The sequence below is a fragment of the Mirounga angustirostris genome, unplaced genomic scaffold, assembly GCF_029215605.1.
Source record: "Mirounga angustirostris isolate CCGP_5_RB_7025 unplaced genomic scaffold, mMirAng1.0.hap1 SCAF_1, whole genome shotgun sequence".
Classification (NCBI taxonomy): domain Eukaryota; kingdom Metazoa; phylum Chordata; class Mammalia; order Carnivora; family Phocidae; genus Mirounga; species Mirounga angustirostris.
In genome coordinates this window covers 142,446,903-142,468,472 of record NW_026991709.1, presented here as the reverse complement: position 1 = coordinate 142,468,472, position 21,570 = coordinate 142,446,903, and the positions used below count along the sequence as shown (strand labels likewise).

At 38.1% G+C, this 21,570-nt stretch overlaps 1 protein-coding gene across 2 annotated transcripts in view; it reads right to left on the bottom strand.

The window, feature by feature from the left end:
* The window catches only part of LOC123862956 (RNA-binding motif, single-stranded-interacting protein 3), a 1,542,535-nt gene that overhangs the window by 244,700 nt on the left and 1,276,265 nt on the right, over positions 1–21,570 (bottom strand). For both annotated transcript variants that reach the window (XM_064588878.1, XM_064588881.1), the window contains one exon: positions 8,588–8,667. In XM_064588878.1, coding sequence (XP_064444948.1) covers positions 8,588–8,667 — 80 coding nt within the window. The remainder of the gene's footprint in view (positions 1–8,587; positions 8,668–21,570) is intronic.

Below are 21,570 nucleotides of genomic sequence, written 5' to 3'. Positions count from 1 at the left end.
GGTTAAGCGACTGCCTTCGGCTCAGGTCATGATCCTGGAGTCCCAGGATCGAGTCCCGCATCGGGCTCCCTGCTCAGCAGGGAGTCTGCTTCTCCCTCTGACCCTCCTCCCTCTCATGCTCTCTGTCTCTCATTCTCTCTCTCAAAATAAATAAATAAATAAAATCTTAAAAAAAAAAAAAGATTGTTTTAAAATAAATAAATAAATAAAATAAAATAACAGTAAACAAATTGATTCATCATTCAAAGGCTTAAAGAGGTAAGAAATCAGAGGCAACAGTATTAAGATAAACAAATGATGGCTTGTTTAGAGCTTGCCTAATGAGTGTTTTCATTTATATTCTTCTTAAAATATTTTCTTAAATTTTGCAGACTTTTCATTCTAAAAATTAGATCATAAATAATGAGTTATGTGCATGGTAGGCTTCTTGATGGTTACTGGAACAGAGTGGCAAGTATTTAATTCAGGATACTGTCCATTTATCCAAAATTTGGTTAAAACCTGTTTTTTAAATAAATCCTATTAAATGAGATTCTAGATTTAGAAATGCACTTAATTATTCAGAGCTTTGTTTCTATGGCTTGCATCTTAATTGGCCTTAGGCCACTCAACCCTTTTTGCTTGCTAATAAAACTCATTGAGACAGACACTAAATGGTTTAACTACTCATTAGTGGTACTGACAGAAGGCAAAGCCCAACATCATCTTAGAAATAAAATTAAGGTTTTATAATTTATTTTATAAGTTTTTACTGTGAAATCTTCAATGCAGAAATTTTTGAAGACCTGAATGGGTTATTTTAGAAAGAATAGATGGAGATGGTCTGTGATTCTGGAGATAGATAGAAAACCTCTTTATCCTTCCTCTCTATTCCATGAAATTACAATTGCTTTAAAAAAAAAATCAGATTCTGGAGCCAGGTGGCAACTTCAGACAAATTCTGCTACTACTTGGGCGCCTGGGTGGCTCAGTTGGTTAAGCAACTGCCTTCGGCTCAGGTCACGATCCTGGAGTCCCGGGATCGAGTCCCGCATCGGGCTCCCTGCTCAGCAGGGAGTCTGCTTCTCCCTCTGACCCTCCCCCCTCTCATGCTCTCTCTATCTCATTCTCTCTCTCAAATAAATAAATAAAATCTTAAAAAAAAAATTCTGCTACTACACATTGGTGCTTATACATAATTACAGAAAATATGTGGCCAGTAAAGCATATTGACCATATCATATTGATTAAATGCTATAGATTTTCTAAATACTACATTATAGTAAAAATAACAAGCCAATGTAGTACTTCCTCTAGGCAGGGGAAAACAAAATTATGCTAAAGGGACAAAGGCATAGAATAAGAGCTCTTTTTTTTTTCCTGTTTATTCTCAAGATATTCTTTTTTTTTAATGTGAGGAAGAACAAAAAGAAAAAGGGGGCAAAAGGACAGCACAGTAACAGTGCCTAACTAGATCCAGTGGCAGGAAGTTCAGACCAAGACCTAATTTCAATATAAGTTAGGCAGGACCATTTGCTATGTCAGAACACAGAATTCCTCATTGCACTGTCCAAAAATGAGTTCTTTAAAGAAATAACATTTAGAGTGCCAGGATAACACCTTGAAAAGCAGTCTTGGGGGGAAAAAAAGGTTTTTCAAAAAATAACTAGACTCTTTCTCAAAGTAAGTTTCCTTTTCCTGTGAATATTTAGTGTTCTCTCTGCATATTTAGCTATACACATGTGTTGCAGAATCTTTGCTAACTATTAAGAAAAGATCTGAAGATTTATCTCAATGTTTTCCTCCAAGTTTGTTGATGCACAGGAGTTGGGTATCAACCATATACCCTCAGGAAGTTCATTGAACAAATACAAGTAGAAGGGTTATTCAAGTCAAGGGAGTGCACATCAACTCCAAAGAACATTTGCTAAGAATCTGCACTGAGTTGAGCAATAGCTGTTGAAGCAGGAAAAATGGAAAAACAAAAACAAAAACAAACACAAAAACAAAGCCTGGTTTAGAAAACTCAGAATCGAATCAAATAAGTAAACAAAAAATTACCTCAGTACTGCTTACACTTTCCCACCTGCTCCTGTGAAGATTAGAACTTCGGAGAAAATCAAGCGAAGTATAAGATTGAGTAAGGAAATCTCCAGTGTTGCTGAAAATGTCCAACATTCTAATCCAAAGTCTCCAATTGTCCAGCTAAAGATCATCTCCATTTCTCTTAAGCCATTCCCACTTAGGACCTCATTATCAACATCCACCACTACACATTCATCCAGGACCAACATCTCATAAGTCCCTTTCTCTGTGGCCCTAATTTTCTATGCTTGCATCCCACCTTCACTTTGCTGCTGGCATTATGACTATTCCCTAGTTTTCCCTTCCCTCCCCAATTTCAACAACCATCCACCTCTTTATGCCCTCAGTTGTTCCAAGGTCAGCCATGTCACTGGTGGCATGTTTGTCCTTATCTTTTTCCATACTTCTCTTGCTAAATTTAAACCCTGACTACCATGTGTCTACTACCACTAATATTCATCTTCATCATCCCAAATATGTGGTTCATAAGTACGGCTGTTAAATAAAAAAAGTCACAAAAACAATATATTTGGTCTATGCAATTCACTTCACCATTTTAGCTGGGTCTGTTTTCCTCTATGGTCAGAAGTCTTAAATCAAAACATAGTTCCCCATCACAATTCCGGGAACACCCACCTTAATTTGAGTTTCCCCGAATCAGAGCTTGGGACAAAGTAATTTAATTGGGAGCTGATGCCAGGAAGCAGATATTATAGAAAGGGAAAAGGAAGGCAGGGAAGAAGGAAAAGCCAATAAAAGGTGCCTCACTGAGCTTGTTTTACCACTGTGGACAATCCTGTAAGGAATCTTGTAGATTGTGACTCAGAATTGTCTCTCCAAAGAATGAGAGGCTCAATTTTATCCACTGACTTCAATAACCCGCTAGTTGAGGGTTGTTCCAAGAAGTGATAACTCTCCCAAAGTTTGCAGAAAACCTATGCTGTGTTGGGTGAGCTTTTATATATTTTTCCCCAAGGTAGGAAAGTGGAGCGATTCAGTAGATGCTCCAGATGGATGCTTCCAGGATGAACAGAGATTGCCCACTTCATCTGCAGCTGTAATCAGGTAGGAGGAGGGGATGTAGCATAGGGCACACAACCCATTTCAATCATTCTAACCTCCTGAAGATGATCCCCTGTACCTTCCCTGTCAGGCTTCTCATTTTCCAGATTAGAAATTTAATCATCTTTGTCTCCTTTCTCCCCTCTCTAATCAGTAACCAACTCATACTTTCACAGTTTCAACTGTGGCTCCATAGGAAGGTTGAGAAATGATTCACCTAGTTCATGTCCATAGAATTCATACAGATTCTAAGACTCTATTGACTCTGAAATTGCCAGGCTACTCTGTGAAGTTCACTAATAATATCCCAACAGTGTTTCATTATGAAGCAACTATGTATTTGGTACCTTGAAATAATTAAGAAGGCATCACTAACATTAAAAATGAGAGTCTTCACAGAAAGTAGCTCCTAAATATTGCAAAAATCCTCTTATTAATGAGAAATCTAAACTGACACTCAGTTGGGGATTGTAGTATTTACAGTTTCTTACGCAAATGATGTTCTAGTTTCCCAAAGATGAAAAACTCAGAGTTAGGCAATGCTTCAATCAAGTAAAACCATAAAAAAACATATTTTTGATAAGCTGTATACCATAACACTTTTCTATTTGTTGCCTTATACTCAACTACTACATTTGTTACATTTGTGGACTTAATAGACAGCTATGCCTGAGGAAACACTGATTGTGAGGGACTGCAACAGTGTCCACTGATACAAATTTGTATACTATTGCCAAACATTCAGAATTTTGTACCATGTCTTTAATTAAATATAAATGTAATTTAAGTACATTGTTGATATTTTACTCTGGTAAGTTTAAAGGTAAACAAACAACATTTCTTTTCATGTTCTCTAAAGAAGTACCAGACTTTAAATATTTTTCCTCGCATACTCGCAAGAAATATATATGTATATATCCACAATCATACACATTTTTATTTTCATAAACACACAATAGAAAGATTGTGTGTCAAAGCATCAATAAGGCACACAGTTTTATTTTATTTATTAGAAAATATGATTCCTCTATCACTCACTTAGTTGTCTAAATTTCTGTTGATCACAGATTTGTTAAAAGTAAAAAATCTCAAAATATGGTGAGGTCTTTCCCTACCCTTCCCTACTTTTTTTGAAGTTCAACTGGGATTAGATATAATTACCTCAAGAGTAAGAAAATCATACTAAAAGTGGGTTATTCCATTTTCTTCTGGAAAGACTGCTCCATTGACAGGAAAATGTGTATACAGGCACAAGTCCAGTTTGAGAGCAAAACGTGATTTATTTTTCTATAAACTAGCCTGCGTGATCCGTTCATCAATACATGTCCTTACATGTGGAAGCCTTTTCTACATGGTGCATCACTCTGCTCCAGGGGCTCTTTGGAAGTGAACCTTTCAAGTTCATGCCCTCCAAATCCCTTAAGTGTCTGGGAACTTACCCTTTGCTTTTGCCAGAGGTTTGAAAATGAAATGCTTTGGGGCTGTACAACATCGCTGTGCAATTCATTATGGGACAAAGAAATGTCTGGGGTCAGGCAGGCAGGCAACTAATGATCCTTCATTTTGTCTAGAAAACATCAAGATCGATATGTAGGACATGCAACATTTATGGAACACTGTGTTTTCTTTTCCCTCTAGGGGAGGGAGAAAATACTAGATGATGGCTACATGATTGACCCTGGCCTCTCCTTCCCACCTGCCAGTAGTAACACAGCGGCCTGATCCCATACCATACATACCAGAATTCAAATAACTTTATTTTTTTTTTGGCATGTATATTTAGCCTCATTGATCCAGGTAACCAAAATCTGGGGACAACGTTATAATCCAAAGTGAACAGAACTAGTTCTGGAGGCTCTAATACACATTAATGATCCATTATGTATTCATTAAAATTAGATCTTTTACGAACAAAAAGGAGGAGCCCAGAGAAAGCATGAAGCAAAAGAAGATATCTACAAAGTTTCCTTCCAACTCACATAATCTGTCAGCAGGAATCAAGATTAAATACCATCATGAATTATATTTAATGAAAAAATTGTTGCTAGACTAACAAATCAAAATGGAAGCAGCAACATAATGTGGTCAATGTTACATGTCCTTGCAAATATCCTTAACTATAATGTTTTTTTTTTTTAATTTGAAATTCAGAGCAATGCCAAAGTTTTGGGTTGAATTATTTTTTTTTCTTATTCTTATATGGAAATGACACAGTATGGGATTTGGAAACTAGATGATCATCTCAGGGAAATAATTAACTTTGCAACTCCTTTTAAGAGAAATCATTTGTCAAAAATGACAGAAACCAAAATGGCACTATATTTGCCCAGTGACATGTGCACATTTCCCCCAAGTCATCCCTAAATGGAGAAGTAAAGAATGCAAATTGGGTACTAATTGTTCTCTACTTGCTTAGCGTAAGATAAAAGCAGGGGTCTAGTGTAAGAAGATGATTGACTTAACATGCAATCTTTTCTACAGCTTTCTTAGGGCCTGAGAATCTCAGGTCATTATTGGATCATTGTGGGGCCATTAATCACACGACCTTAAAGCATTATATTGAAACCATCAATGTGAGTTCCAGAAAACTGCAAACTGAATTCCAAGATGCCGAATCTTGATAATGTAGAACACTGAGATGTTTATAATTTTTTTGAATCCTATTTTAGTTGTAGGGGGGTCAGATCAATTATAGTTGCTTTTAATTAGTATACCCACAAGCAAGGACAGTCTCTCTAAAGCTACATTAGGATTGAAAAAGCTAGGAAATTGGTGATTTCTTTTGAAAATATCAAAGGAATCATTTCCAATTCAGTATCAGGGCCCTATAGTGACATCCCACCTGCAGTCTTCAAGTTGGAATAGAGAATTGGATTAAGATATGAGTTTTTGGAAATAACATTTCAATCATCTACAATAAATAAGCAGTGAGGACCAATAAGGGCAAACAGCATACACTCATATTTGATCATACCCATTCTGACTTCGTGAATCAACTCAATGAGGGCGTTTTACTACTGGACTTACCAAAATACCCACATTTTGCATTATATCTTATTTTATTCCATATCAAACTTAAACATTAAAGATGAAATATCTTCTGTTAACATTTGACTCTGTTTGATTTCCACTGCATAAATAAGCAAATTCAAGTAATAATGATGATCAATATCATATATTTAATTCTATTACACTGAGTACAAATCTCAGAAGCATAAACTTATATCTCTTAAGAGTTTTATAACTGAGCGTAATTATTTTGCTTCTTGGGTTCCCATGAGATAAAAGTGAATGAGAGGGTGCCTGAGTGGCTCAGTTGGTCAAGCAACTGCCTTCGGCTCAGGTCATGATCCTGGAGTCCCAGGATCGAGTCCCACATTGGGCTCCCTGCTCAGCAGGGAGTCTGCTTCTCCCTCTGACCCTCCCCACTCTCATGTGCTCTCTCTCTCTCTCTCATTCTCTCTCTTTCAAATAAATAAATAAATAAAATCTTTAAAAAAAAAAAGTGAGTGAGAAACTCATAACCAGGTTCTTGCTATTCACAATGTTTCCATTGGGTGTAGCTATGATATTAGACAGGTTGATATCACAGTCTGTGTATTCAGGAAGAATGACCAGACGTTTGGGGATTTGTAGTGACTTTCTTTGTCTTTAGCATTAAATTGTATTAGTCAGCTATGTTCTATGGCGAAAACCAAATAGTACAGCTTCAAATCAATCAAGTCAAGAAGGATTTCAATGACTTTTTCTGAAAATGAAGAAACCTAAAAAAAACCCTGAGATGTATTATAACTTTAATCAACAAAAATTTCTACATAATTTGCTCATTCTTATTTTTTTTTTTATGTAACCATCTAATTCACACCTAGTTTGAATGCCTTCTAGATAGGCATCCGTTGGATAAAATGGGACAAATAAGGGGAGAATCCTCTAATAATGCAACCCCTTTATTCAATGATAGGTCTGAGCAGAGTGTCTTAAAGTGTCTTTTATGCTAAAAGAAAAAAAAATAAGTATTTCTCCTAAAATTCAAGGGCAGCTTACATGCTGAGATGAAAACTGCTAACTCTTTCCTTAACAACACCATATGTCTCCAATTGGATCATAATGCAGTCGGTTCTCAAGGGAACGTTATGCATGGAAGCTAACCAAATCGAGACACAGGCGTCAATGTGTGCGCACTCTCTGATTAACCAGGAGATGCTACTTTGGATTTTCCAGATCATCTAAGTGAGCATCTGAAGGGCCCTTCTCCTTTCCCGACACCTCCCCAAATGAACCGAGGCCTAAAAGGACCCTGACCCTTTTACAATAATATTTCTCTTTTTGTTCAGATTTCCTCTTCTATGTAGCCTCAATACATTTTAAGGAACTGAAATATTTAACCCCTGAACTCTCTAACCATGTGTTTTAAATAGCAGACACATTACATAGCAAACACTATAGAAGTCCAGCTTAAAAAAATCAAAAGGAAAATATCATAAGACTGAAGAAGTCACATTTGTCCCCTGAGAATCACCAAAAATGAAAGAACAACCAATAAACCAATACGGATTAGTCAGACATTTCTTTATCCACTCATTATAATTCTTCCTTTTTAGCACTTCACTCCATCTTGAGTATTTTTATGCATGAGTAAGATATATTTTTAAATCTACTCACTTAATATTAAACACTTGCCATATATACTGCTACCAGATTAATAGCAAGTTGAGGTATTGCAGCTTAAGTCCAGACACATGAGACATATTCAATTCCTTATGTTGAATGTAATTTTTAATAGCAGAAAGTTATATCAACTTATGATGTGTATAAAAGTTTAAGGATTTTGCCTTGGGAAATGTGAAATGGGACAGTCAAGATTGGTGCTTCTCAGACTATCTCCGATGAGTGGACAGTTCACACACAAAAAATCAATATGTCAGTAACTGATATTTTTTTAAAAATATGAAATTATGCATTCAGATTTCATGGCAATGTCAAATTGCTATAAAATTTCTAAATGCAAAAAAAAAAAAAAACCCAAAAAACATTTCTAAATGCTTCCTCTCATGCTCTGTCCCCCTCTTGTGATGGACTGATAAAAAATGTTTGGAAACTGGCATCAATCAGTGTACTTCACTGTGACTATCACTGTTTAGATAGATACATTATAAAATAGAAACAGGAGTCATGAACTTCCTTCACTTGAAGTGCATTTTAAACTATTCTTTGCTGTTTCTCTTCCAATTCACTTCAGACAATCAGCAGCAGAGAGTCAAAAGAAAGGCCAAAGAAGAATCACCAAGAAGCTTTTGGTAGTTTTGAGAAAGATAAGTTGCTACTTACTATTTAAAAACACACAATTACAAAAGTAACCTTTTCATTCCCAGTGACCAACCAAGGGCTTTACCGTGTACTCATTTTAATAATAGCAATCAGCCTAGACACAAATGAATGATTATTTAATGGTATTCCTTACCTGGGATGCCTGGTGGTGTTTTCAGATATTTTCCATTAAAATGTTGAATTACCACTTCACATTTTTCAGTAGACTCCATTCTGGAAAAAGAGGTAAACAGGGGATCATATACTTTCTTAAGGTTGTGTATATTCAGGAAAAGTAAATAAAAATGAAAACGAAAATAGGAAAGCCATGGAAAAGCTTGATTTGAGAATTCTACGAGACTTGTCAACTGTTGCCATGACCACCATGATCAAACTATCACGAACTCACCATTGCTGAGAGTAGGTATTTATTTACTGCATTGAAAGTTGCCTATGTGGGGACGGCTCTATGCTGATTCCTCTCCCAGAAGTAATACTGAGGCATCATCTTACTTAATCCACAAAACACTGTCTGGCAGTTGAAAGTGCTCCATAAATATCTGTTGCATGTCTGAATTAGCAAACCTGAAAGGTAGGTCTTGTTGCCCTTTCCATCGAAGGCTCTGAGGCTTACACAGACGAACGACCTTGGCAATGAGTGGCGGAGTTGAGATTTTAACTAAGGCTTGTCTAACACCAAAGCAGAACTATAACTACTAAGCTATTGGGCTGAGGGACTCCACAAAACAAGCTGAGGAGATGTGCTGTTATTTCCACTCTGTGTAGTCTAACGTGATGATTAATATAGTAGTGTTGTCACCAACACCTTGACATTTTTATTGAAAACCCACTGGGTGAAAGTACAAAAGAGAATTATTTGGGGTCCCAAATGTGTCCTCAGAGTCCTCAGAGAACATAAATACATAAACCTCAACTCCTGAACTTTCTTCACTTTGAATTTTGGAAATCCTCTCTTTTTTCACAGTAGATATCCATATTCCTAAACTAGGTTTCTTGGGTCAAATTTTGGCATCTCACTTGCAAGCTAATGAATGAACATTTTGAACTATACCATCATAATGTCAATATTGGCAGTGTTACCCTATCCTAAGTAGACTAGTATTGGCAACATTTTCTAAATAATTAACTATAGCAGGACTTTATTTTATAACATTGGATGGGGAAGATAAAAATTAAAGGGCTGATTCTGATGAAAGGAAATTAAATCCCCCAAACAGTACACTAGAGGCAAATACAAATTTAAAAAACAGCCCACACATATATGAAAGAATGTGTATGAAATGTGTGAAATTTGTCTAAAAGGCAAAATATAATTTTGGATTTTCTGCTGTGTTATTGATATGAGCTGTCTTGGAATGGAGCTTTTTAACTCAAGTTATAAAACTTCCCTACACCTAAATCTTAAGTGTGTTTTCAGGAGCCTATTACATGCACAGGAAATAAGATAAGGGAAAATATGTAAACAAACACCAAATAAGTTACACATTTATTACAGCTACAGGAATTCAAATGTGAGAGGAATTCCAGAAACCAGGGAAACACTGAGAAGTGGGCACAGGAGGCCATAAGGGCCCTTAGAGAAGTCATTAGGGCAGGGAGCTGACCAGGCCCTGTGTCCTTTTAGAGGGGGTGAGGTGAGCAGAACACTGTGCCTGGGGTGCCTGGGTGGCTCAGTCGTTAAGCGTCTGCCTTCGGCTCAGGTCATGGTCCCGGAGTCCTGGGATCGAGTCCCACATCGAGCTCCCTGCTCGCAGGAAGCCTGCTTCTCCCTCTCCCATTCCCCCTGCTTGTGTTCCTGCTCTCGCCATCTCTCTCTCTGTCAAATAAATAAATAAAATCTTAAAAAAACAACAACAACAACCAAAAAACACTGTGCCTGTGTGGGAGGTTCACAGGGGTTTGGGGTACTCTTGAAGATAAGCTGAGAGATGCAGACAAGGGTACCTGAATTATCAGGTTAAGAAATTCTAGATGGTATCAGAAGCATATTCCAATGAGGGGGGGGCTGTCATTATTTTCTGACTCAATTTTTTTTTTAAAAAAAGGGTCTTTTCTGATGTATATTCCTATGCGGCATGGGATGGAGGCACATCTTTCTGTATAGAGACACATATAAATGGCAAATCTCTACCTACCAAGCAAAATTGATTTCCCTGGCATGAGACCAGTGCAGAAGGACAGAGCCACAGACTTAGATCTGTACTTGGTTCAAAACTCTGCTGGTACCATCTTGAAATTCTTAATGATTTTCTAATAAGGGTCCTGCATTTTTATCTTCCACTGGGTCCCACAAATTATGTCGCTGGTCCTGCTATGGCAAGAAAGTGCAGGAAACCAATAGGTTCTTATTCATTTATCAAATGGCCCAGTGGATCCACATAGGTGTTATTTTGAAAAACATGTAAAGAATGAATCAATTTTATATCCAAATGTGGGGGAAAAAAACAACTAAACCTCTTTAAGCTTAATAACATACAATTTTGATAAATAAAAATAAAAACAAAGAGAGCATTTTGTTCACTGCTTAATCACAAGTTCCTCCAAGTCAGAAGATATTTGGGTTAGAAAGGCAAGATGAATCTTTCTCCATTACAAATATTTAGGAATAGCTAAGTACACTTTTCCTAACTCCTTCAAGTTTTTCTTTCCGTGGAATCCTTCACAGTAAATCTTCCAACCTGTTATTATTATTATTATTTTTTTTTAAGTATGAAACTTGCATTTCTAGGAACAAAAGAATTCTAATTCTGTTCTCTGTCTTCCCACAGGATCTACTATCTGTCGTCTCTTAGGGACATTAACTTTCCTTCCTACCAGAGACATGAATGGGAGAGGAAATGTAAGCCCTTAATTACTACAGATGTTACTTTATGGAATTTTTATTCCAGGAGAGCTACAGAATGAAAAGCTTATGCCCCAGAGCCCCCCTCCTTGTTCAATCTCTCTCTGGATACTCATCTAGATAAAAGGCAGTTAAGAATCTAAAGCTTGCTTGCAAGAGTCTTACAAATCAAATCCTTTCTCTTTGTCTTAAAATGACATGGAATTCTAAATGAAGACGAAAACTAGACTGGGGTGTGTGTGTGTGTGTGTGTGTGTGTGTGTGTGTGCGCGCGCGCACGCACGTGCTTGTTGATTCTATATGTGTTTTAGGAAATACAGAAGAAGCTAAAGTAGAAAATCAGGTGGTTCACCAACTCTACCCACCTAAAATTTTTTTGCTCTGGATTGAAAGCCTTAAGTCTTTCCTTTTGGATTCTAAGTATGATCATCTTTTCTTAAGACTATTTTACATCCATATCAAGCCGGATGGGGGCTGCTTCTAGGAACATAAAGACAGCGGCATAGATTGTTCACTTTGGCTTCATTCAGATTTAACTAAGTGAAAGTCTGCATTGAGCCTTTAGAGACTCTCCTCCCTGAAAGAATAAATGCAATAAAAGTCTGTTTTCTGTAGCTGCTGGTGCTTAGTGTCAAACCATGTTATGCTGCACCACCCAGCAGTGACAATTTCATTTTAATACACGGGGCACATTTTAACAAGGCAAGGCAGTCCCAGCAAAGACAGTGATATAGGAGCCACCAAGGAAAGGCTCAGGGTTCCTCATGTATTTTATGTGGAAACCGAACAAAAGTGAGACTGGAGCTCTGGGGCGGGGTGGGGGTGGGGGGTGGAGAGAGACTGCGTGTGAATAGCCACCTTAGGAAGAATGTCCCCATTCTCTTCTCAAGTTTCACAATTAACTGCTTTGAAATGCCAGCTCAAGCTATCTGCAATCTGGCCCACGCTTCAGTTGAAACTGACACTAGCATTATCAAGTGAGTCTGAAAAGGCGGCATGCCAGACAAAGCTGCCTTTACATGTCCCTTTCAGATGGGCCACTGAATCCCTACAACCACATCTATTCTTCCCAGGCGGTACCTGAACCCCCTCTAGTACCTCGGGACAGCTCGCGTGCCAGGCCAACCATTCACCCGAAGATACATTAATTAGGTTCTTACAAGGCTCCAATCATTGTATAAAGCTTCAGGGTTTTCTGTTAGGTCTGATGTTTAAATATAAATACACATTAAAGGTCCCGTTTGACATTCTTTCTTGTCTCAGTGCCTAGGAACCTGGCTTCAGTCATTCAAAACAAACCACAGAATTGTGATTTAAAAAAAATTTTTTTTTACACCAGTTACTAAGGGGAGCCGGTTTCACAGCCAATACAATTCCCACAGGCAAGTTACATCAGAGGAGAGTTTGATCCAATATTAGTAGAATGTTCTGGGTCAGACTTGACACACAGATGTGGAAAAGGATTTTGCAAAACCATCTGCAGCCTCCCTATCTCAGCTCAAGAGAGGATCTCTCAGTTTATGATCTTAAAGCAATAAGCATTATTAACCATATATGTAAAACAAATCCACCCTGCCACTTATTTTGGTTAATTAGAGGTTTCCGCTATTGTGAAATTTTTGTGGTTTTGCAATCATAGGCTTTGTACAAATTATTGGCAACTTAGAATATCCAACGTTGCAAGCCAGTCTTCCATCTAAATCTGGTTAGAGTTACGCAAAGGGACAACATTAACAGATTTTTAAAAGTACTAAAATGTGCACTCCTTCTGAGATTTCAAAAATAAATTCCATCATTCACTTCTTACTCAATCGTAATGGAAAGCACAGCAGTCGAGTCCCAGGAACAAAGATGAGTAAATGAGTTGAATTTTCTTCTGAGTCTTTAATATTTGTTTTCTATCTGCCGGGTGCTTGACATTTTTAGGATATAACAGGTATCATAAACGCCAAATAGTGAAGCAGAGCTGCCTTTCTGCCATCTACCTTTGCCAAAACCCAGACATTTGGGTGGTGTCTTACTCGGCATTACAACACATTCCTCTTTAGGAAATGAAACTGTGGACAATATTTAACTAATTAAAACCCACTCCAGAGTTTTAGAATCACATAATTTCAGGACTAGAAATAGCCCCAGATATCAACTTCTTAATTGTACAGATGAAGAAACTAACACTAGTTGCCTTCCCTAGAGACTAGGTAGTGGATGAACCTGGAATAGAACCTTTGTCTCTTGACTCTCAGTTCAGATGGTTTACCTGTAAGAGATGAAGTTCCATTGCTGGCCTCCCATCATCCCTCCTGATTCCCTGTACTCTTGTCTACTTTAATGTGTTCTGATGCTGGATAGATCATGCTACCTTCATTCTAGTTTAATCTCTGTTAACTGGAGCAGCTGTTCTCAAAAATGGAGATATACCATAGCACTTATTTCGCGTAGCATAATACCCTCTAGTTCCATCCAAACACCTTCATCTGACGTGACTGGAAGGGTATTTCACCTCTATGGTATTCTTTCCAAAAACCTATACATCATATGGATCCTATCATGAGAAAAACGTCAGACAAACCCAACTCTGGAGACATTCCCCAGGATACCTGGCTAGTGCTACTCAGGAAAAACAAGGAAAGTCTGAGAAATTGTCACAAACTATAACAGACTGATGAGACATGACAACTAAATACACAAATGGCACCCTGGATTGGATTCTGGAGCAGAAAAAGTGTATCAGTAGAAAAAACTGGTGAAATCCAAATAAAGTCTGGAGTTTAGTTAATAGTAATGTATCAATATCAGTTTCTTAATTTTGACATATACACCATGGCGATGTAAAATGTTAACAAATGACGTGGTGTGTATGGGAACTATTACTTTTGTAACGTTTCTGCTAAATTAAACTCACTCCAAAATAAAATGTTTATTTTAAAATGACTGTACATTAAAATGATCAGGAAACTATTTTTAAAAATACCAATGTCTGGGCCCCAGCCCATGAGATTCTAATTTAACTGCTTTGGCATGAAGTCCAGGCACATATTTTTCAAAGCTCCCCAGGTGATTCCAGTGTGCAGCCAGGATTGAAAACCACTGTTCTGGAGCTCTTTGTCACATGTCCCAAACTAGAAATCATGGGCTGAATCCAGCGTTCAGGTAGAAAGTTTTGTTTGGACTACAAAGAGGTTTTAGAGAATCTGAAATGGTTGTCAACATTTAAAGACTGGGAGACTTCACATGAAAATTTGGATTCCTGATTCCTCTTGAAAGATGATATGGTCTGATCCATGTTTTCTGCATGGCAACTATGGTACAATAAAAATAAATTTAGTCTTTGTCCCTGGTTTCTGACACAGAACTCCTAAAACCCATGGTATTTCCTGAGTGAAAGAAATGTCCTTCATTACTTATAATAAAGCCTTTTGGGCCACACCTGAGTTTATGTTAATGAGGTGACTCAAGAAGGGAGCCCTAGAGAGATTCAGGACAGGGCTGATCACCACAAAGACCAAATGATGAGAAGTTGGAGGCTTCAGCTCCACCCACCACCTCAGGGGATGGGAAAGGGGCTAACGATTGAGCTCAATCACCAATGGCCAGTAAATGAATCAACAATGCCTATGCAATAAAACCTCCATAACAACCACTAAACAAAAGAGTTCAGAGAGATTTACCGGGAGGGTGGTATGCCCCGGGAAGACAGAGAAGCTCTAAGCCACTCCTTATACCCTATATCTTGCCCTTTACATCTCTTTTGGCCATTCCTGAGTTGTATCCTTCATAATATACTAGTAAACAAAAGTAAATTGTTTTCATGAGTTCTGTGGATTGTTCTAGTGAATCAGCAAATAGGACGGGGTCAAGGAATGGTGGGAGAGTCTTGTGGGGGGACTGAGCCCTTAAACCTGTGAGGTCTGGCAATAATCCTATATAGTCTGTTAGAATTGAATTGAATAGTTGGACACTCAGTTGGTGTCATAATTGGAGAACTGATGTGGAAAAACAACATGTATTTATTGTTAGAAAACCTCACACATTTGGTTTTAGAAGTGATGTCATCATAGCAACCATGACCTGAAGTTGAACAGTTGCTTTCTTTAAACCGAACCAGTTTGTCATCATCCCTACCATCCTGTATCAACTGCCAATGCTAAGGTAAAGTTGCAGATGCTTAGTTATCATTAACCGTGCACTATTTTTTCTTTCCTTTTTTTTTTCATTAATGAAGTCAAGGGGAAGGAAAAATAAGTCCATTTACCCATGTGTTTTCTGTTTACCCCTCTATATGTCTTCTCTGCTCTATGCTTCAAAGAAGTGATCCATCTATGAACTGTGTCCTCTTAGCTCTTTTATCTGACAGCTTTTCATTGGGTTTAGCCATTGGGGGCCTGGTAGGAGTAAAGAGAAGTCTGACCAGTTCCTGTTTCTTCTCTCTTGGCTTTGGCACCCCCTCTCTGGCTGGGATTGCATCCCTCCCTGTCTCCAGCTATTCCAGGCAGCGCCCCCTTCCATGGCCCTGGGGCTCACTGGCTCTGGGAGCACTCTTCCACCTGCCTTCAGCTGTCTCAAGACAGCAAAAGCTTCCTTCTGCTGGTCATCTCTGGGTATCTCAACATCCTTGGTCAGTTTCCTTCACTCTACCCACACTTTTTGTAAATCCTGCTTTACTCTAGTCTCTTCAGTTAAATCATGTGGGGTGAAATTCTGTTTGCAGCCAGCATGCTGATGGCTCTGCCATAAAACTATCAACGCTGAAGGAACAAAATTATCCTGGAGGCTGTGTGTTTGAAGAAAAAGGCAAGGAAAAAAAAAAAAAAAGGTTTCTTTTACACCAGTCTGGGAACTACTTGTCTCTTAGATTATCTGCCTACCACCAGTTGACATCATAACTTAAATCTGTCCTTTAACCATAGATTAATGTTTTCAAAAGGAGTTTTGGTGAAGAAATGGAAGAAAATTAAATTAAAAACATTAAAATTGAGATAAAGGAGTAATTGATAAGTATAGTATGTTCAGACTAGAAAAATCCTACCGTTAAATGCCATTGGAATTCATTATCACTTTTAATCAATCTCTTTGAGCTACAGGCACATTTGATTCCTAGATATTATTATCTGTTACATCTCTTTTCTTTCCTCTATGAAATAGAAACTTTGCCTTTTTCTGGTTCCCAAACATGCCAAACTTGGCCCCATCTTAGATCTCTGATTGCATTTTCCCCTTTGCGAGGATTCCCTATCCAACCCCACCAAGAGACTCTCTTGTTCTGTGTCTCAGACTAAATGCTCTCTCTTCCGAGAACTTTCCTGTCCCTGACTTCTAGCCTCTCATTCTGCCATACTCTCTATTTTACCCCTGTTTTATTTTGCCTTTATAGCCCTTTAATTATTTTATATGGATTATTTGATATTATTTGATATCTTCTTACTTGTTTGGTTACATTTTTTTGTCTCCCCAGTCTAGTAGCATGTCAGATATTTTTCTCCTGTGTACCCCTCCGAATTAATATCTAGAACAATTACTGGCATATTATAGTGCCCAAGAGATATTTACTGGATGAAATGAATGAATGAATAAATACATTATACATATCAGAAAAGGAGGCTCAGAGAGTTTATGTACCTGTCCAAGAACACAGATAGGAGGTACAGAAGTAAGATGCAAGCTATGTTATTTCTACCCAGAAAGCCATCTTCATAACCACACAGAGTGAGTGGATGGGATGATCCAACTCACAGAAAGTTGAGAATATAGGAAAGATACCAAATAAAAAGACTCACACTTGTGAGTCCAAATGACATTTCCCAGTGTTTCTTCTTTATTGGTGGGAAGCAGACAACCTACCTCACATCTTCACAGCCTTCAGATGGTCCAAGAGTCCCCATCATGGTTTGTGCTTACAGCCAGTACAGGGCAAAGAAATCTTATAGGCCCTGAGCCCACTTAATGGTTACTGTTTCCAGCCTCGAGGTAACAAAGTTCTCCAATTTCAGTTTTACATGAGTAAATATTCAGAACTCTCTTCTCATCCTACAGAGGATGATCCTTGGGATCCAGTCATTTCAATGTTATAATGATAAAACAATAAGTTATATGTTTCCCTCCTTCTCTAAGTTTTTATAAAGCCATGTATAGAGCAAGAATTGAGTCCAGGACATTTCAAAATTATAGATTACTTGATACAATTTAATCCATTTGTTTGATTGGTTGACTGGTTGGTTCTTTGCTTGGTTGGTTGGTGTGGGTCTGGAAACCTGGGCTCCAAATATATGGAAAAGAAAGTAGAACGTTCTGCCATATCTCTAGCCATAATCGTGACTTAACTGATGGTGAAAGAAAGAAATGCTGTGCAGAAACCGATCAAGATAAATGAAGAAACACGTAAAACAAGAACAAAGATCCAGAAGCTGAAGGATGGACCAGGAGTTTACTCTCCAGTAGATCACATTTGCTGGCAATTGGCTGAGGAATTAAGATTACCAAACAGAGTAACAGCCCTTATTCTCTTCAGTCTCAGCAAAAACTGTAACCTCTCTCTGTGCAAACGTAGCTGCAATTTGGAGATGACTAATCACTAAATTTACACTTTGGAGATTTTCTTTGTTCACATTTGATTTCCTATTTCCATGTAGGTTTGAGGTAGAAATGGCAAAACATTGCCAAAACAGCAAGCGGCGGGGTGTGTGGGGGGGATTTTTAACACAAACATAGATTCCATCAGATCAAGAGATATGATCGAAACACATTCCAAACAATGACAATTCGGTAAGCGTGATGGTCTTTTAAAGGGGCATATATTTGCCTGCAAAGGAAGTATTGGCATTTGCCTTATTATTTTTTTTAATTCCTGTATTTTCATTATGCTGATCCTGAGTCAGAGTTTCATTATATTTCAGGAGGGGAGAAGATAAGGAGCAAGAAATATCAGGAGGTAGAAGGTAAATCAATAATATTTTAAAGATATTCAACACTAATTAAAGAAAACACAAAAAGAGTATTTTTCACCTACTATTTATACTGATTTTTAATAATCAGGCTGATATTTATCTGCCTATAACCACAATTATTATTATTTTTTTACTTAGCAAAAAGAAAGAACTGAAACTCTTTAATTGGAAAACATGTTCATTTAGTAGAGAGAGACAGAAGACAGGGCTGCCCATATGTTAAAAGTCATTCAAACAAAATTCCATGAGAATCAAATTAAGAGTACTGAAGAGGGGTGAAAAATACTACAAAATACAAAGGTCTCTGTGCTCAGCGGTCTCTCACGCTCTTTGGCTCACCAGGGGACAGTAAATGCATTTCTTAAAGAGGTTCTATGTTCCCAGATGGTGAAGCTGGATTAATTGTGAATGTTTACCTCCCCCATCTCTTCTGCACTTTGGGTCATTCTTTACCGGCCTCACATAACACTCTTTCAATGTGATTTTTGTTAGACAAATGGTCTCATGTTTCTGGGAATGGGAAATGGATAACAAGAACACACAGTCATGTCCGTCCAGCCTCAGGTTGATTTATGCTCTGATCCTCACCGTGGAAGGCAAGGTAGTCTGTTGGCACCCACTAGCTTTGCAGTAGTGGGTCTGTCTTGTCTGACTGTCAGCATTCCCACCATAAACTTCTGTTTTTAGAGGTTTATAACTTGGCTATAAAATGCTGCCTAGGGGGCGGTGGATCTTACTAATTGTTTTAGGTTGTAAGAGAGTAAAAAAAAAAACATAAAAAATGAAATAAAATGTCTGTAATTTCAGAGATATCTGGTGCTTCTGGAATTTGAAAAGCCGGTAATTGTGCTGTCTGTGCACCCTCCTGGCATTCAAATCTATGCTTTGAAGTTCAATGTTTTAAATATAAAATGAAGATACTAACCTTTACTTTGAAGAGATGGTTATCAAAGGAGATTAATGTATAGCTTGCAAGTAAAATAATAATGGGGGGTGTCTTTCTAGTTAAAGAATTTTGGGATATCTTGCATATGAATCAAGGACCATATCTGGTGGTTAGAAGTGACCAATGGTAATATTTAAAATGAAACTTGCCAGGGCATCTGGGTGACTCAGTCAGTTAACCGACTGATTCTTGGTTTGGGTTCAGGTCATGATCTCAGGGTCTTGAGACTGAGCCCCGTGCTCAGTGTGGAGTCTGCTTGAGAGTCTCTCCTTCTCCCTCTGCCCCTCACCCTGCTCATGCTCTATTTCTCTCAAATAAAATAAAATAAATAAATAAAAATCTTTAAAATGAAGCCTGATAAATTTATTCAGGTTACACGAATTGAGAGAGTCATAAATTCAAGAGATAGATTCAGTTTACCAGGCACATTTACAGGCCGACTCTTCTCCCAATCAAATAAGCATTTTCTTTTAATAACACCTGTGTCACTGTGAACTTTTAGAGGAAGAAATCATTTGTAAATCAGTAATAGTTGAGCTGATGTGACTGTAGTTTCCCCTAAAACCCCAGTTCACCCATCTCAGAATTGGCTTATCATTGTCATCAAATGCTACCACCCTGCACAGTTATAGTCATAAACAAAAAAAACCAAAACACTTGAAGTGATTTCATTTGTTCATCATCAAAAATTTACTGAAGATCAATAATGTGTCAGACAACATTCTAGGTGCTGGGACAGACATGAAGAAGAGCAAGACATGGTCCCTACACTTGAAGAACAGGACGGGAGATGGATTCATGACCAGTTCATTTGACAAAAGGGGTACAGTGTGATCGAGGTGTCAACAGGAATCATCTCCATCAGGAAAAATTTCTAAGAATGGAACCCAACAGTTTGAAATTTTACAGGCCTTCCAGATGATTTGAGAATCAGTCCTAATGCCCTAAGGCAATGCTTTTCAGGGTTTAGAGAGCATGAGAGTTACCTAAAGTGCTTGATAAAGCACAGATTGCTGCACCCCATCTACTCCCCACCATTGCTGATTCAGTAAGTCTGGGATAGGGCCCCAAAATTGCATTTCTAACAATTTCCCAAATAATGCTGATGTTTCTGTCCTGGAAACTACACTTTGAGAACCACTGTCCCAAGGCATCCATTGTATGTAATCCATTAACTTTTCTCACGAGCTGCCGGCTATCCTGGGAAGAAGGGAGAGAACTGTCACTCAAGTTATCTCTGTTTTGTGGTTCAGAGGGAGAGCTCCAAATGAGAAAGGCTAACAATGGGAAAAGGGTGATATCTAAAAAGAAGGAAAACTGTAAAAGTGAATTTGTGAATGATCGGGTTTGTTAAGGTAGTAGCCACAGTGGTTTGAGAAAATGCAGAGAAAATGTCCAAGGTTGCATTTAGAGCAGGCATAAAAGAATAATTTAAAATTCCCACTCTTCCTCAGTTCCTAAAGAAAAAAAGAACTATAGGATTTACTCTTCCATGAAATCATATACTGTGATTATAGTGTTGCCTCTTACAATGTGCATTACTTGATTCTGCACCAAGAAGAATATTCTTCATTTTAAGCAAACTGAAAGTGTATAGAGAAGACAGAAGTGAGAGAAATGAACAGCCCAATCTCTGTGTTATAAGCTGAATTGTGCCTCCAACCACAACAAATTTCTATGTTGAAGTCCTTCATAATGTGAGTGTATATGGAGATAGGGCCTCGAATGGGTGGGTCCTCATCCAATCTGACTGATGTTCTTTAATTTTTTTTTTATTTATTTGAGACAGAGAGGGCACAAGGGTGGGGCGAAGCAGAGGGAAAGAGAGAAACAGATTCCCTGCTAAGCAGTGAGCCCAACAGCGTGGGGCTTGATCTGAAGTCCCTGGGATCGTGACCTGAGCCAAAGGCAGATGCTTAACCGACTGGGCCACCCAGGCACCCCTGATGTCCTTTAATTTTTTTTTTAATCTAAGTTTATTTATTTAAATAATGTCTATACCCAATATAGGGCTCGAACTCATGACCCTGAGATCAAGAGTCACATGCTCTTCTGACTGAGCCAGCCAGGCGCCCCATGAATGATACCCTTTTAAAAAGAAGAGAATAAGACACCATGTGAAGACCATGTGAAGATACAGGGAAAACAAGGTCATCTACAAGACAAGGAGGGAAGCCTCAGAGGAAACCAAGCCTACTGGGACCATGATCTTAGACTTCTAGCCTCCAGAACTGTGAGAAAATAAATTTCCGTCATTTAACCCACCCAGTCTGTTGTATTCTGTTACGGCAGCCCTAGAGAATTACTATACTCTGTATCAAAAGCCCTTTGCTTAAAAAAAAAAAAAAGATCACCACAGATCTTAGAAAATGTTTTCTCTTGATAAA